Raw genomic sequence first — 17,378 nt, 5'->3', positions numbered from 1 at the left:
ATTAATCCTGAATGCTTCTGCCTTCTCGAGCAATAGCAAGATATCAACGATCACATCCTTGTCCAATTTCACTCCAGTTGATTAATAGCGAGCTAATCTAGGCTGGCTAGTATAGAAGTTCTTGAGAACCTAGAATCGCTACGGCCGTTGACTGCCGTCCACCTTCGCCCCATGCGTGCAAACTCACTATGATAACATCTTCAAGGGCACTACAAGCAGAGCAGGTCACATTCTCAGGGGCGTAGCCGGAACGAGTTTGGAATTAAATAGAGTATCTTCCATTATGCATGGTTTTCCAAGCTGACGATATCCCGCTTGTAGATTTGTACATTAGCTAAGTATGCAGCCAGAAACCCAGAGACAATCTTTAATTTTCCTGTACATACAGCTCCCCACGGCTGATCTGTCTTGAAGAGCAGTCAATTTATCGTTCGTGTGCCCAGTCATGCGTGCCCTAACCCCTGAGAGAAATCGAAGATCATATGGGGGTCTGCGACAGACTTAAGCGACTTCAAGCGCCCAAGACCTGATCCATAGTATTCTTGCCCGAAATTCTTCAAGTAGGGGTCGATATAGTTCTGATAGGAGAGCCACTCGCTCTGTGGGCTGGCCTGCTTGATAGCAGTGGTGATGTTGGTTATCTTATCGAGTGCGTCAGCATGAGCCGCTGGATCGCTATACCCAGGGAAATATGCCGAGTAGATCTGTATGAGAAACAAACTCCGGCGATGAATATAAGACATATCACCAGTGGAAGGTGGACGATTGGTCTCTGCGCCTGGTCCAAGCAAATCAAAAGACACGTCATTTTCTGTACCCTGAATACTTTTCGCGACCTGGATTGCTTGGAAGACGCGATCCACTTGGGACTTTTTGTAATTCGGAGTTCCGCTATCCACCAAAGACTGCGCATAATAAGGTAGGGGGTCGTTCGGTCCATCCAATGGACCCATGAGGTCCGTGAGTGCAGCAATCCAGTCCTTAAACTCCTTAATCTTGGTCTCAGAGTTCACCGGCTTTATCCCTCGTTTTCCAAGTTTATCCAGTACCTTGTTGATCACAGGTAAAAAGGCGGCCTTTTTACCCAGATACTGGCCAGACAAGTAACAGGAACGTTCGTCCCTTTCACTGCGGCCTATGAAGAGCACTTCCATTCCCAGCTCAACGGGAAGGCCTTTGGGATCATTGGCGGGCAGCATCCCGAGGTCTTGGACTTCCAACAATACTTGTGTACAGTCAGAATCAGAAGTGAAATGATATTCATAGTTCACGGTTGAGGTGGGAGCCATCTCCATCGCAAAGGTGAATGAAGTGATGATGCCAAAGTTATTGGCTCCTGCACCTCGAACTGCCCACCAAAGTTCGGCGTCGTGTCCGGTGGAGCCCGAGTTGAGCAACTTGATATTGCCATCGATATCAACGAACTCCAGGGATACAACTGAATGCGAAAGTTAGCAAATCGCTATAGCTCCGATTTTCAAGGACATGACATCAAGGTCCACCTACTACGATCAACAAGCCAGCCCCATTTCCGCGAAGGAAAGCCCCAACCACCACCTAGGGAATGTCCTGCCACGCCAACTCCAGGGCAGGTGCCATGCGGCAGGGCGTATCCCTTCTGGCCCAATGCTTTTGCCAAAGGGCCCAAGGTCTGACCGAATTGTACAGTCACCTGCCTCTTTTCATCGTCAAAGGTTATCGTTTTCATGTTGCTGGGATCGAGGACCACCTGCCCCGACAGGCTATAGGCAGCATAACTATGTCCCCCTCCGCGAGGACTAAGCTTAACGTTACCTTTCTCGGCGGCCACACACCGCACCGCAGCGGCCACTTCTTTTGCAGAAGCGGGTACCACGATAACTTCTGGATGCGGGTGGTAATTAGAGTTTTGCGCTTTGGACAGTGCATCGTACTTCTGGTCGCCGGGGTACAGGACACTGGCTCGAGTTTTACTCAAACAAGTTCGAAGCGAAGATGGTAGAGCCTCGACAACGCTTGGTGCTGCGGATACTATTGACAAATTGACGACCGCAAGAGCGAATGCCAGCATCATGATGGTTGGCATGCCTGTTTGATCTTTGAGATAGGCAAGAAATGGCGCATATATTGGCGAGTTTGGGTTTAATATGGCTTCCTGAAGCTGCTCGTTTAACCCGCGATATTCAAGGCTCATAAAGCATGCTGATTTATCAGGGAAGAGACGAGGAATTTATAACGATTCAGAGATGGGAATGCTGACATGGTCCAAGGATTGCCAAGTTTCCAGGATCCGCAAAAAGCAAGCAATCTGAAACTGGTCCGTTGGAGCAACTTCTCCCTTTGCCTTTGACAGCGTGCATATCGTTGATATTATAGGAACTAAAGTCCTAGTCATTTAGCTCTATCCTGTCTCTACGCACTTGCCTTCTCAATAGAGACATCCAATTGACAACGAGAATGGGGATATTTGAGCGATTCAGTTTCTGGGTGATGCCCACCCAAACCACGAGCAGTTCGCCTGCTCAAGTGGCTTAGACGAAGAGGTGATACACGCACTAGGAACGCGCCACGGCGGTTGGCTATTGGAGCGTGCGTGCAGATACGAGATGTGCGTACATTCTTCCGGTCTGGCCTCTGTAATCCAAAGACATCAAGATCATGGGGTAGAGTAGTTATCACAGCTGCCTGCTCAAACCACTTCCTGCGGGGCGGTAAAATAAATGCTGCTGCAACTGCCGACGAAGAACTACTGGATGCTGACAGGCTCTCCTCCTCGCGGACATGAATAGCTTGACCTCTTTTTTTTTTTTTTTTATGTTTCCCTTGGCAGCCTCGCTTCGTACTTGGCGATGAGGAGTTTTCGGGTGGATTCTTGGCGAGCTGATCTCCTGCAGAACATGCTTATACACTATATCTACCTGTACATGCAAAACCATCACGGATGCATGCTTTGTGGTGTGGAATTCTGGCAATGCGGAGGTTCGTGCTCATTCCCCATTTGTCTCATTTATCTGCAAATAATCACCACCATTACGTTTGAGACCCCCGCGTCAAGACCTACAGCTGGACAGAATGACATGGCCTATCAGCAGTCACGACGGAACAATAGACAGTCTGATATCATCGTTTATCTTCAGATGAAACAATGCAGTTTAGGCTTTATTCGGGCGGTCATTGGCATTCGACTGCGGGCATTAGCAACGGGCAGGAACCATATACCCAGGCTGTGGGCCCATATTAAAGGGCTCAATCAATAAGGAGTTGTGGCATATCACATTGGCGAAAGGCCACCCTGCGCCGCCCTGCTCATCATAAAATTGGCGTTGATTGTGCCTAATTGCCGACTGATGCCAGTCTCGTTTAACGATCCACTGAGAATCCAATTCAATAATGTAACCCTGATAATTTGTCTCGCCAGGAGCCAAGGAACTAGCTAAGCACGGACCTGTCAGCTCTAAACCCTGCCAATGAGTAACTGGGTTAGTGATATGAATGTATACGAGACACGTGAGCGCCTAGTGGCTTGCCGGATCACCAACTCTTCAGCCCCTGAAGGCTTTACCTATTAGTAGGATGAGGAGAAGCAGTTAAGATAGTTGATACAGTCGTCCATAAAATTGAGAGTCATATCGAAATGGCATCCGGTCCTCAGTAGGCTACGTACGTGTAGCTGATACAGCCTCATGCTTCCCATCTTTCCCCTGAGATCACAGCAGTTAGGAATAATAGTCAGCCTGAGATTTACGGTAGGAATAATTACTACTTAGTTTGATTAGATGCAATTTATACTCTTGATCATGGGTTCATTGGCCCTATGGTTAATTTCCGAGAGGTAAAGGAGAACCACTACTTACCCACTGTAAGCGTAGGCACGATAGGCATGGCGCCGATTTGAGAAGGACACTTCCAACAAGGAAACTCTGAAGACATAGCTGGAGGCGGCCGCCAAGGGAAACATGATATCGATTTCACCGGAGAAAATGACTCGAACGTGCAGATGCTGCTGGGACGCATCGGATATATGCTTGTCGACTTTCCATAAGCCCATTCGTGACCTGGCTAAACTTAGCGACCAAACCATTTGCGGGCACTAAATGCATATATGCCCCAAAATCAAGACCTCTATGCGTGGATGTGGAGAGCACTTTGCTGGCCAGTAATTTACTTAGTTTTGATCAATGTCAGTCACTCTTTTGAAAATTTCCTTCGTTCTTCTCCTAAGTTAACTTGTCGAACCCTTTGTTGTCTGTTTCTATTCGTCTCTTCTGTGGAACGAAATCGCCGTCAACTTCAAAGTCTACAACAATCAATCAATGGCCAGAGATTAAAGGGTTTCAAATTACAAAATACGTCCTTTAGACATCTAAGCATCTCTTTTGCGCCTCTGGCTGCCGCCATCACCATCACCCAGTCCGCTGCCACCTCGACCCATGCAGCCAGGTCCACTATCAGTGTCAACTAGACCACAGTTGACACTGATCCCACCGAGTTCAGTCTCTATCTCCGGAACTTTGTCTCCTGGCGTCCCTCCTATGTCCCTCTTGCCCTAAACATCCCCACATCGGATCAGTCCCGTCTGGTGCAAACCCACCATCACTGAATGGGGCTACCAGATCAGCGCTATTAACGGCACCAACGTCTAAATTATCCACGCCCAGGGTAAACGGTTTACCGTCTGTGACCCAGTAAGCACTACCAGCTGTATTGATCAGACGGGCCGTCCTCGTCGCCGTCGCCCTCCACCCGCACAGCGGCATCAACCGTTTATGTCACGGTGATCCCTACCGGTTCCAGTTCTTGTCTTTTCCATCATTCCTCCCACGGCATTCATTCCAGCCATCACCATCTGCCTACTTCTCACGCCCACGCTGCTCCTTCACGTACCACTACCACTTCCTCTTTAAGATCTGTGAAGTCAGGAACCGTGCTTAAGATTAATGGTTGCTGTTCAGACTATTCCCACCCCGTAACCTTAGATAAGGTCACAACCCCGACCCCGGCAATGCCCAACCACGGCAATACCTCCCGCAGTGCTGCGCACCCCTCTACTACTGTCCCTGCCGCGATTACTGTTGCCCCTAGCCGAGTAACCGGAGCAGATGAGGTGGTTCGGGTAACTATTACCACCACTGTGCCTGTGGTTGCTGCTGCGGATGATGAGACTTGCCTATTTGTTTGATCGGGGTGTGGTGTGGTGTATTAGAAATTTGGTTTATTTCTTGGCGGTCTGTGATGATCATCTTCCTATTTATTCTTCTTTCTCCATGCGGGGCTTGATCTTGATCACAAGCTACGCCGACTTTTATCGTAGTCTTCTACGCTTCGGATTTTATTTTCATCTGTACCATATAATACTATGACTGTACATACAAATGGCCTAGTATGTTACTTTGTCAACCATTACGATTGAATTCCAGTTTGCCCCGTTTCAATGTGATACTCTATGCATTGTAGGGTGGGTATCTGCCCTAGCTCTCATGAGAATGTGAGCATATCTGCAGTTACCTGCAATTCTCCCGAGAAGCAGTAGAGGGTTCTCCGATTATTTGTTGACAAGCTGATTCTTCACTTAGGAAATTATGCCCAGAAGATATATATAAAGATGTCTTCCTTAAGTTAGAATTGTAAAAGGGCCTATGGATAAGTTTATGAATAATTTTACGTGATCCTGACCGCAGTATAATAACCTAAATAAAAGATATTTGAAAGGCATTACCTTAAATGTAATCTCTATTAACTCAATCTTTTGTATTCCGCTGCTTTTCCTTTTCCTTTTTTTCTTTAGAAGATTCCCAAGTAGCCGAAGGGGCTTAGCATACCCGCGGTGAATGACTTGGCGTAACCCTGAGATCACCTGACCACAAGGAGATGTGGAAGCGAATGTATGCTTGTCTTATTGGGTGGCCGGAACGGCCAAACTATCTAAATAACTAGCTTACTAAATGATGACTAAGCGAGATCGACCAATAGGGGCAGGCGGCGTAGGACGTCCGTATGTTCCAACAGGAGAACGACGGCGAAATATTCAGAGTGAAGAGAGGTTAAGGGGGTAGTTAAAGAGGCACGTGATAAACGTGATAATTGAGCGATATGGATAGATTAGGAAACCGAATATTTTTTTGAATAGAGAGAGATTCAACGATCACTGGTATCTGAGCACCGGCAATCCGGCTGGCAATTGATGGGCAAATGCCGAATCTACGGGGAAAAGATATAGATGTGAGTGGCAGTTTACTTCTACAGGTCCCAGGAGAAGGCGGTACTGAGATCGGACAACTGCGATAACCACTAAACAACGCCCTACCGCTCCCCCCTTGCGGAAACGATGATCCTCGATGAAAGCTGGTTGTATTTGATTAAACTTGACTTCGTTGTTATACTAGCAGAAGAATGAGAAGGGAAACAGTCAAAGAGACGATAGGAGGGCGGTGACCGGGGCGGTCTACTTTATGCTTGACAGTACCACCTCTCGGCCAATCAGATGACCGTTCCCTTCCAATGAGGGGCAACGATGCGGCCTGGAAGAGGACGACATACGGTCAACGCTAGAACTAACAGTCCTATACCCGTGGTTGTAAAAGCTTCCAATGTGTACGATTTACCCAGAATAATATCTAGCACTCTAGTATATAGGTTATCGGCCCTTGATGAGCCGAGACCAAGAGATACCGGGGGACTCTGAAGTCGTCGCGGAGACCAACGACCGCATCTGCGCAACACAAGAGGCCAGCGGCCCTGTTTAGAGAATCAACAAGGAGAGGGATGTCTCCGAGGCCAAATGGAAGCAAGCATCCAAGAAATAGAGCAACCGCTAGAGGCGGAGCTATCTAATGAGAATCTCTGGATGCTCATTCGGCGTTTCAACAAGATCGGTCCAGCTACTCGGATGCCCTCGAACGGACTCTAACCGACCAACTTCCGAGCACAGAGTATACCGTGTCAAAGCAGTGGAGGGTCCTCCCTCAGCTGAGCTGGATCTCAACCGGGTAGAGGAGGAAGAAATTTTCCCACAGAAGCTGTGGGCGGCAACGGAACCTCCGTGGCTGTAGGATTCACCGGTTTCTTTAGTCATGTTTCCAGGCTCCGGTCTTGGAGAGACCCTAGGCGTACCGCGGCATTTTGCGTAGTAGACACTGGAATCTGATTCCCCTAAATAGGGTATTGAGTTAGCGTACTGAAAAGTGTACTCCGTTGCATGGTTTTGTGATCTTCTCGTTCATTTGATCACTAGTGTCCTCGATGCGTTGATCTTGTCTCCGTCAATCCGATCACGGCTCTTCTATCTCTCCTATCCAGCTCACGATGCAGGAAGTAACTCTGATGCCAGTGGTGGTGAGACGACTATGTATGATAGTTTCACCAATGCCCCTGAAACCCACAAGGGCGAATCCGCCGAGCAGGAAGCCATGAATCTAGTCGATGACATTGCCAGTGTTGCCTTAGAAAGCACCAGCGATGAATATGGTTTCACTGTCAAATTCGATTACCCAGCGGCGCTCCCCGAGCTGGACCCAGGCGGTGCTGCGGCGATCACACCAGATGCACTGCTTGAGGCTGCATCAGTGGATGACAACGAAAACACCAATGAAAAGCAAATTTCCAGGCTACTGTTCGGACCCTGCGTATTCTTGGTGCTATAACAGATATCCACGAACGATTTTCCAGGTTAGTTCTTCCTTCTATCGGTAACATAACCAGTATCTCTGAACACAGTCGTGAACAGTCTTCTCTCCCCGACATCACCGTTTCCTGCTATCGCACCACGCCTACAGCTAGTAGGTGTACAGGTCTCTATTGGCCTAATGTTCCTCATTATTTCACACCCCTTAATTGTCAAGGATGGTAGCTTCATCGTCAGCCTGGCCGTTTTTGGTTACCCTTGTCTTCCAACACACTGTTGCATTCTTGAACCGTAGGTGTGCGGGCTGGAAGGAATATCTGGATTTACAAAACTAACATTCTCTCCCTTGACCCATCCAGCAAAGATGTACAGTTTCTAAACTTGTTTACAGTACATTTGTGAAAGGTGTCCAGACGAACGCTCACCTCTCTCTGGCTCTTGTACGTCTGAGTGAAATAATTCCACTCCCTTACCTCCTCCGCCCAGTTCCTCCCACAATGAGCCCTTGTGGCCTCTGTGCCGTAAAACACCCAAAAGCACTTCTCTTGCGGCAAACGATAAACAGCCTGTATCTCCCGCACCACCAAAAACCCTATTCAAAGAAGAGATCAAAGTAGCAAGAAAGAGGAGGTGGGATAAGATCTTCCGGTACATCGGCCATACAATTGCGGCTGTGATAAAAGGCCACGTCACAATTGATCGTGCAATGAGCATTGCTGGCTCGACAAGTGCGAAAAACCTTATTGACATGTTGCGCAAATGAGATTGGGCTTTGGAGCCTTTCGGGCCGCTCAAATTTGAAGCAAAGTTTGAACGCAAGCGAAGCACCGTGGTGATCGATTCGTCCCAAGAGCAACCTATGCTGTATTTTACCACCAGTCAACCCGCCAAACTGGACGATCTCCAACTGGAGAGCCAAAATAAGAGTATCGTGCCGTTCCAAATCCCCGTCACCACCATCAAGGAACTGAGGAAGATAGAGGGTTTGGGGTGGAAAGGGAAATTGATTGTCGAACTGATGGCGGGGACTAAAGATTCAGTCAATGGTTTGGTGATTTCAAGTGCGGTGCAGGAGCAATCCTATCATCTCACTGGCATGCATACTTATCCTTGGACGCACTCATTGACCCGGACCCGCTGACCACGAAAGAGCTATCCTGTGGTCCGTTTGCTAGTCAGGTTGTAGGCATCCTTTTTATGGTCTATTTAATGGTTATCTGATCTGCCTTGAAAGCAGCCGCGTTCATTGGCACTGACGGATACCCAAAAAAACTGGTGTTTGCGGATACGTATGGCGAATCCAGAATTTTGCATGTTGTTTAAGAGATGCCTACAATTTTTGCGATACTATGTTGTATCTACGAGTTATAGCGTTCTAGAATAATAGACTATGCGCATGAAACGGCCTGCCCAGGGCTCGATCTCCAGCCGGTCACATTCGAGCTGGATTCCAAGAAGAGAAGTGCACACTTTATTGATTGGCCAATGATTCATATTTCTATTAGAGCCTGTCTTACGCGTGTGATTAGCTATGTAGGAGGCGAGCCTAGCCTAATATCATGATTCCCTATCTCACATCATAAATAAATACAATAGGTGGACGACCTTGATACAAGACCAAATACATAATAGTTTCTATATATTATATGTGATATAAGACTTCAGTCACAAAATAGTGGCTCGGCTTTCGTTCTGTTGTCTGAAACGGACTGTTGATTCACTACCACTCCGTTCTTGTGTCGTTCGTCCCGTAAATTGCTCAACAGATTTGGCGAAACTCTGGGTAGTTAATTCCCTGGATGCCCATTATAATAAAAAGATTCAGTACCCTGTGATTAAGTGTTGAGGAGAGACTTTGCCAAATACTAAGAAATATAATCTTAAATCCAACCTTCCCCAGTGAACTGAATGTTTATGAAATCTTATTTGGAGTTACTAAGGATAAGGGAGCTAGAAAGCCATCAGACTCAGTCCTCTGACACCACTCTCCGGTACATTGATCAGGGAGGAGATAGACGAGTCCCCACAGATATGTCGAACAGAATAACTTAAGTAAGGTGAGTAACTTGCGTGGTTTGAAAGAGACAAATTCCATTGTGGAGAACTCAAAGGCGTGCACGGTCTCCTCGAGTCCACAGTAACCATCCCTGGGCGAGGGATCGGTAGGTTGTGGACATAATAAAGCCTTGGAGCCATGTGTAATGTAAGAGCTCCGAACATGATCGAGCTATACTCAAAGCAGCATCCCCGGTTATCAGAGTTCTTTCCTAAATTCTTATTTTTAAATTCTCTAAATTAAAGTTGATATGCATTGGTTTCAGCATTTGAACAGCATAGAGCACCTCTCAACTTCGTCAGAAAGAGAGGATTCTTTGGATTAAGGTACATTCCTTTTATTTAAAGAATACCATCCGCAAGTTCCACGTGGTCGCTTGTTTCTGCTACATTTTTCCAATGTCATTTCAACCTAACGACCTGGAGCTGTCATCAAATTCCATGGCTCCTCAAGCATTGACGAGCCCCCTACTTGCCTCTAGATCATACATTTTGTATTTATTATCAGTATTCGCCGACTAAAGTGGCAAAAAAGAATGAAACTTACGTCAATGAATGGGGTTTAGACGCCTTCATGAATTTATGTCGTTTATCCTCGCGGGATTCTAAAGAACTCTAGTATGAGAAATCCAAGCCGCGCCTCTCCAGCTACGATCGACCACGTTCCGCTTGGGATGTGATATGATATGCCTTGCTAACTCGTGTCGCCTCCCTGGATATTCCAAACGGATGTTGGACCAGAAACCCCTTCCTTGTGTGAGGGTCTGTCCCAGCTGACAACTTTACTCCTACAGGCAGAAAAGGATAAACTGTTTAGCCTCAACACAAATATGTGATGATGTATGACACTTTAATATTTCTTGCGGTGACTGGATAGTATCAATGAGTGAAAGAGTTGGAAATGCCAATAAACCAGGACCGATGATAGATATCACCAATGCGTTGTGCTGTGGTTCCTCCCAGATTCATCTTCGTGGGCAAATAGGAGACCCGACGGCAGCTCTAGGAGCTAGGCCTCTATTAGACATGTGTAACGCACTTACAATGCATTGATAATGGCGTTGTAAGCGGACTTCGGTTGGTAATTGCCATCAAAAAGCAATGGGCTTTCCGCTGAACGCCAAGAGTTCTAAGGATATCATAAGTCTCTTACATCATTCGTAAAGTATGGCAAACAAACCTTGTCAGAAACACCCCAAACAGTAATTCCAACACACTTTGAGACTTCCAAGCAGGCTTTTACAACCTGTACCCAGTTAGACATTTCCGGGTAATGCAGAATTCCGCGACTTACGTTCACATAATCGTTAGAGCTAGCTCTAGCAATATCAAGCTCAGTGATAGCGACTTCAGATACGCCAGAGGCGGCAAGCGTACTCAATGCAGTTTGGGTATGTTAGTCCTATTGTCCGGGAGCGGGCTTGGGAGACTTATCCTTTGACACTAGAAGAACCACCAGCACTAAAGACATCAGTATATTTCAGATAATGCGGCCGTGAGCCTTACCTAAGATGGGTTTGGGAACCTCGGAGATGTCAGTAAGAACACGGTTTGGTGAAAGCATCATAACTCACCGATTCCATCAATAGGGATGCCCTGAGCGATCCACTTCTTAACATGATTGGCCAGACCTGTGGTCTTGCCGTAGTTGGCAGAATCAAGGCTATGGAGCGTCAGCCGAGGATAATGGAAGCTTCGCTATCGGATATCATTACTTATAGTCGTTAATGTAAAGTTTGGCATGGGGGTCGGCCGCACGAGCCGTTTCAAATGCAATACGAACAAAGTCCTCCCCAAGGACTTTATAAAACACGCTGGGTCGCAATGTGCCGTCTTCATTGAAGATCTCATTGACCACATCCTATAGGCGTCAGTGAGAACGCCAAGTCCAAAAGACTCTCACCTACCCAGGCATAGACTTTGCCCTTGTAACGTTTCATGACCGTTGTGATATGGTTCTTCAAGACGGAAGTCAACGTATTCTTGTCTGTAATGCCCTGGACCCATGATGGGAGTTGGGAATGCCACACTATATTTATCAGTTTATCTGCATACAACCGCCGGCAGTTCTGCAACCTACCCAAGGTATGTCCCCGGATCAACTTTTTGTTTGTCGCAGCATAGTTTACCTATGCCTGATCAGCAATTCTATGTGTCATACCTTTCCATTAGATACCAACCAAGTAATCCGCTCCGCTAAAGCTGAACTTGCCCTGTGATGCTAGAGATATGGTCAGAGAATACTATGTTGATAAAAGTGTGTGATTGATACTCACGCTCAGTGGCATCCCACTTCATGCTGTTCTCTGGAGTCAGTTGGCCAAAATCAGCTTTGATAATGCCTGAATTGGTGCCGTCAGACAAGGTGCCCTGATCAGCACAAGTGCCAAAGTACTTTTTGCCCTTGGCTACGAAAGCATTGTTGATGCTTGCAGGGGCCTGTTGACTGCTAGCAATGCAGAGCGAGGTGTACAGGAGAATTCCTGCGAGAGACTTGAGATGAACCATGGCTAGGTTTTGGATTTAAAGACCTGTACGATTCCGATAACAGCTGTCGACTTGCAAAATCGAAACTTAGCGAGAGTATACGCCCTTAAATACCCGCTTGATAGAAATTGAAACTAGTCCGAAATCAGCAGAATAGCTTTAGGCTGATGTATCCGCACCTTAACGGCGCGGACTTCGGGCCGATAACAGAGACAAAACAACACTAGAATAAGATTCGTTTCAACCAGACCCGCGACACAGTCCCTGTTATTATCATTTCAAGAAATCAAGCCGCCGCCACATATTTGGAGTCGTTTCCAAGTTGGTGCATTCAGGCTGAAGCTAGCCTGATCCTGCAGCGGTGAAACTGCGGAAGATGACGGGCTAATTCCTAGCTAGGGCATGTTAGGCCTAATAGGCACGGAAGGACTAAATGCTATAGGGCCCACCGACGTTGTCAAGGCTCTAAATTGGGATTTATTAAACATCCACCTGGCTAGGCCAGCCCCATCATAGGAATTAGGTATTGATATTCCTGCTATATTGTACCCCATCGTTTCAGCCTTTCCTACGCATGCAAAGAGTCTCGTTCTTCTCCAAAGGTGGGTCTTAAAAGGAGAAAATATTCTTACTTTCCCTCTCCCTTTATGCTTCTTTTTTTTTATTTTTTTCGGTTTATTTTTACTTCTACCTTATTTTGCTCTAACAGGTGGCACCATTGTTTAGCCATTCCGGTTTCGTCGGTTCGACCCACCTCCGAGTACATCAGTAAAATCTTAATCCTACCTGACCATACGACTCCCAATCCTACCTCAACTTTAGTGTAGGTCATGGTCCAAATGTAAAAGCCAGAGAAGAATATATAGTCGAACTGAAGCGCTTGACTTGCGAGGCAGACAGTGTAGCACCTTTTGTAGTCGTCCTCCTGGGCAGGTGCATACGAGATATATATTTTGCCACCAGTCCTGATATAATAAAATTACGATAGCGAGCAATTAAGAGCCACATAGAACTGAATGTCGCTGGACTACTGGTCGGTTTCTAAGGACATCTACAACGTTATTCATAAGGACGCGCTACGAAGGCTTACAAGTATAGGTAAGTCAGTTTGTGTTTCTGCATTCTACCTTTTCCCAGGTCGTGGCTCCCCCTGCGTGAAGCACAAAGGGCAGTTTATACAACAGTCCAACTCATACCATGAGGTCTAGGAGCTGAGATATTGTGGGAGGAAGTAATTGAACAGACGTATAGCCCACACTAGAGCGCAGGTCACAATCACCCAAATTGACCGGATAAGAATCTTTTGCTTCTGGATTTCACATTCCCGCTAACGACAACAGAGGTGGATATGAGTATGTCAAGATATGGGTAGTGATATGTCTCTTTTGACTATGACGTGAAAATCCGGTGAAATCTTACCGTATACTAGCCGGAGCGATCAAATCGGCAGAGCAAACCACAGAATTTGTGAGTTTATTTCTTGACTTGGTTTTTCTTTCGCTCTCGTGTTTTGAATAGAGAAGTTAGAAGCAGACTGCCGCAGTGCTGAAGTGTTTTGATGACTTGACATTGAGAGTTCCCTAGGCCAAGCCTCAGCTTACGTCGAGAATATGTCTTTTCTAAGAGCTCTTTGACTACTTGCGGGAAATTTCCCACAAAGAAGGGCATGATTTCTTACTCAGAGATGGTATTATGCAGGCCGTTGCTGCAGGTTAGCCGAAATACCACCGGTACATAGAGGAGCAATATACGTTAACTACTGTATCTCAGGGCTCCTTGGCCAACGTGTTGAGTGTAAAAGAGTACAGAAAGAGCTTGACGGTAGAGGATGGTAAAGAATACCACGTATTACTTTTCAGCAACGTTTATATCTTTACAACGGGTATACAGTCCTGGACGCGCCACCCAAGAGTTTGTGATTGAACTGGCCTAAAGAGCTCCCTATTGTAACCTAGTGTTCGAGATACTCCAGGAAAAGATTTAAAAAATTTTCAAATATTGATTAATATCTTGACTCGGCCGTTGTCAAAATCGAGCTGGTGTAAGGCTTAGAAACCTGGAGGCAAATCATACGTTTCCGAGGATTTCAGAGGCCGTCATTGCTTGAAATTGACTTGTATAAAATAGGGTTGGTAGCGGCGTTGCTGGGTTTTGGAGTAAAACATGAGTTTAGCGCCTAACGTTCTTTTGCCCTTTCTCCTTGTCCCCACGGTGGGTAAGCCTACGGGAAGTCTGGAGTCTAGAACTTTATCGGGGCAAAACTAACTTAATAAACACGAGGGTCGGTATCTCGTTTGGGACGTGTGCAAGAATAGCACTGGCAACTTTGTCTATATTGTCTAAATAATCATACTGTGTATTTATATCGCTTATTCTCCCAAAAAATACCACGTACACTAACCTTTTATGATTCAAAGGGTTTTATGGACGTCGTGGCACCGGCATTCGACAGGGTTTAGGTTTCATCGGTTCTGGATGGACCCGCAGAAATAAGAATCCGCGGACGTGAGGGATTTGATAATAACTACAAACTATCCTGCCATAATATAACCAGTTATAACGAAAATTTCTTGTTTCTGGCCTTATATTATCTACCAACTGCTTATCAATAGCCATGGCTATGAACAACTTAACCCTCCGCGCACTGTTCACCCGGTAGAATCTATTAGTCAGCCGGTATTGGGTAAAGCTAGTCCTATGACGGATCAGTAAAGGAAAAGAGAGCCCTTTCCTAAATACATTTCTACCTTATCATATTACAGTACTTGACTAATGTGTTGAGTGGATACGTCGATGAGGCATGTAAGTTGACCCGCTGCAACATTAATTGCTCCAAGAACAAGGACTTCCTAGGTTCTAGCTTTATCAAAAGAAGCTCTTTTCCTTGTGTCTTGTTTATTTGAGATAATGCGTTGTTCCTATGTGTGGTAACGATGGAGTTTATGGGATGGAAGGTCAATATCGGCAAATTGAGGTGACAGATATGCCGAAAGGGAAATCACCAGTTGCCTATTTCGATGCGGAGATTGAGGACTGACCGTCTCCTCGCCAGTAATTGTAACTGGCCAACGCACCAACCTCTTCAGGTGGAGTGATATTACTATGGAAGGCGTTATTACATCAGGAACTCAGAATCTCCTGCGCTGCAGAGATTAGGCAGTTTTCGGCTATGTCTACCATACGACAACTGAATAAAGTCGCTATGTCTGGCTAAAAGCATCATATTGGACTGATTTCCTGGTACGGGTGGCTCCACTCGAAGAGAAACTGAGCCATAAGGTAGGCACCCACCACCAGACTAGTACCCCTTGTCAAAAACGTATCTTCAGTTGTAGAACCTCCCTCAAATGCGACTAATCCTCCTCCTTTCCTTCTTCGCCGCTGTTGCGGGCTAAGTAAGCCTGCCCTCGAGCTTTAGATGGAAATCGAGTGGTCCCCTGATTGGGCCTAAAGATGATGGTCGCAATATCGTCGGCATCAAGGATCCATCGATCGTCGAGGTCAACGGCAAATATCATGTCTTTCGCCAGCACTGCCACAAAATCGGGCTATAGTCTTGTCTATTTGAGCTTTACCAACTTCAACAAGGCCAACTCGGCCATCTTCCATTATCTAGACCAGGCCCCGATGGGCAGTGGTTACCGCGCGGCGCCGCAGGTTTCCTTCAAGCCCCACAACCTGTGGTACTTGGCATACCAGAACGGCAATGTGGCCTACTGAACTAACCCGGACATCAACAATCCACGTGGATGGAGTGCCCCCCAAGAACTTTTTCGGTGATATCCCTAGCATCATTAGTCAAAATATAGGCAATAGCAACTGGGTTGATATGTAGACTATCTGCGATACAAACAACTGCTACCTGTTCTTCGGATGACAACAGTCATCTATACCATTCACAAACCCCGCTTAGCAACTTCCCCAATGGGATGACCAATACAGTTATCGCACTGTCGGATCCCAACAAGAACAGATTCTTCGAGGCATCGACTGTCTACTGTGCCGGGAAAGGGCGACATTTGCTCATTGTGGCGGTGATTGGTAGTGATGCAGCCTGCTACTTCCGCTCCTAGATCTCTAACAGCTTGACGGGGGGAGGAGCAGCCTGGCGGATACGAAAGCGAACCCGTTCGCGCGCTCGAATAATGTTGTCTTCAACAATGGCAATGCCTGGACGAAGAGTATCAGCCACGGCGAAATGGTTCGCAGCCAGACAGACCAAACCATGAGCATTGGCCCATGCAGTCTCCGTTACTTGTACCAGGGCCTAGATCCTTTGGCCAGTAGGGACTGCAATTCGCTTCCATGGAGATTGAGCCTTCTTACCAAGACCAACTCAGCTTATTAAACGACTAGTGGACCAGGAGTACAGTGGGAGAGTTCGAGTGTGGTAGGGTGGTTGGATGGTCAGATGTACAAAGTACAGCTTTAACTTAGTACTATGTCTATTATATTTGAGGCATTAAGGGTGGGCTACCATGAAAACTTTAGTGAGTCAATTAAAGGAGATACTGTTGTTTCAACTACTTCAATTTAACGGTCGTCTGTAAGACGGCCTTCAGATGCGGAATCAATATTTAGTGGTATGTCCTCATTGTTATGTATTGATACGGGTTTACCGCAAACCAGGTCGCCTAGGATATTTTCCTTTGTGCTAGAGCTGTATCCCCTACTTAGTCTGCTCAATTTTCATAAATCACGTAGCTTACGAGTAGACTTCCCAAGGATACTAGCTTCCAGAGCGGCTCTTTTACCAATTCTGGGTAGTGTCTTTGACTAATGGCACATTGATGATGACTTTTCTTTTTTTCGGCTGAGGATTAGATATCAACTATTTAAAGGTATGGCAACCATATTAGCAAACCGTTCCATCCATAACACTATAGTTAACACGAAGTTCGTAACTTCGGTAGCTGTTACGTTAGACATTTGCCGGTGTCTGAGGTATGTGGCGATTAGTAGACTGTTATTGGTCAATCAACTGTGCTTTATTTGAATGGACTGTCAGGGAGCGGTATATTTCAATGGCCCAAGCGCCTTGAAGTCAGCGCATTATTCACCGTGCCCGCAAAGTAGAGTGACATAAACAGAAAAAAACCCCTGAAGACATCTTGACGTAAATCACAACAGATACTGTGCTTAATACTGATGAATTTAGTGACTGTAAAGTTAATTTAGCCGGCAATCGAAGCTTCTTATATGAAGACCTACAGATCATTCAAAAGCAGTATGGTGC

General features: G+C 46.3%; 5 protein-coding genes across 5 annotated transcripts; 3 read left to right on the top strand and 2 right to left on the bottom strand.

Moving 5' to 3' along the window:
* Positions 1-443: 443 nt before the first annotated feature.
* On the bottom strand, positions 444-2,065 carry BDW43DRAFT_299892 (FAD-binding oxidoreductase; the record flags this gene model as incomplete). Its single annotated transcript, XM_032044807.1, has 2 exons — positions 444-1,438; positions 1,507-2,065. The coding sequence occupies 2 exons, from the start codon at positions 2,063-2,065 to the stop codon at positions 444-446; spliced, it is 1,554 nt and encodes a 517-aa protein (XP_031900766.1).
* A 2,008-nt stretch (positions 2,066-4,073) lies between these two features.
* Positions 4,074-5,158, top strand: BDW43DRAFT_299891 (uncharacterized protein; the record flags this gene model as incomplete). Its single annotated transcript, XM_032044806.1, has 5 exons — positions 4,074-4,135; positions 4,339-4,419; positions 4,474-4,558; position 4,638; positions 4,692-5,158. 5 exons carry the CDS (start codon positions 4,074-4,076, stop codon positions 5,156-5,158), a joined length of 696 nt encoding a protein of 231 aa, XP_031900765.1.
* Positions 5,159-6,757: 1,599 nt separating this feature from the next.
* On the top strand, positions 6,758-8,741 carry BDW43DRAFT_299890 (uncharacterized protein; the record flags this gene model as incomplete). Its single annotated transcript, XM_032044805.1, has 8 exons — positions 6,758-6,851; positions 6,910-7,018; positions 7,048-7,085; positions 7,162-7,541; positions 7,583-7,644; positions 7,703-7,891; positions 8,087-8,328; positions 8,365-8,741. 8 exons carry the CDS (start codon positions 6,758-6,760, stop codon positions 8,739-8,741), a joined length of 1,491 nt encoding a protein of 496 aa, XP_031900764.1.
* Positions 8,742-10,694: 1,953 nt separating this feature from the next.
* Positions 10,695-12,163, bottom strand: BDW43DRAFT_310601 (endo-1,4-beta-xylanase; the record flags this gene model as incomplete). Its single annotated transcript, XM_032046986.1, has 10 exons — positions 10,695-10,784; positions 10,836-10,901; positions 10,950-11,031; positions 11,162-11,180; positions 11,230-11,318; positions 11,371-11,516; positions 11,563-11,684; positions 11,736-11,784; positions 11,836-11,876; positions 11,932-12,163. The coding sequence occupies 10 exons, from the start codon at positions 12,161-12,163 to the stop codon at positions 10,695-10,697; spliced, it is 936 nt and encodes a 311-aa protein (XP_031900763.1).
* Positions 12,164-14,305: 2,142 nt separating this feature from the next.
* Positions 14,306-16,490, top strand: abfI (putative alpha-L-arabinofuranosidase; the record flags this gene model as incomplete). Its single annotated transcript, XM_032044804.1, has 6 exons — positions 14,306-14,357; positions 15,539-15,660; positions 15,731-15,850; positions 15,909-15,973; positions 16,026-16,176; positions 16,227-16,490. 6 exons carry the CDS (start codon positions 14,306-14,308, stop codon positions 16,488-16,490), a joined length of 774 nt encoding a protein of 257 aa, XP_031900762.1.
* Positions 16,491-17,378: the final 888 nt, after the last annotated feature.

This window comes from Aspergillus alliaceus, assembly GCF_009176365.1.
Source record: "Aspergillus alliaceus strain CBS 536.65 unplaced genomic scaffold BDW43scaffold_19, whole genome shotgun sequence".
Lineage (NCBI taxonomy): Eukaryota > Fungi > Ascomycota > Eurotiomycetes > Eurotiales > Aspergillaceae > Aspergillus > Aspergillus alliaceus.
Note: the sequence above shows the minus strand (reverse complement) of the source record. Positions and strands in the feature narration are given on the sequence as shown.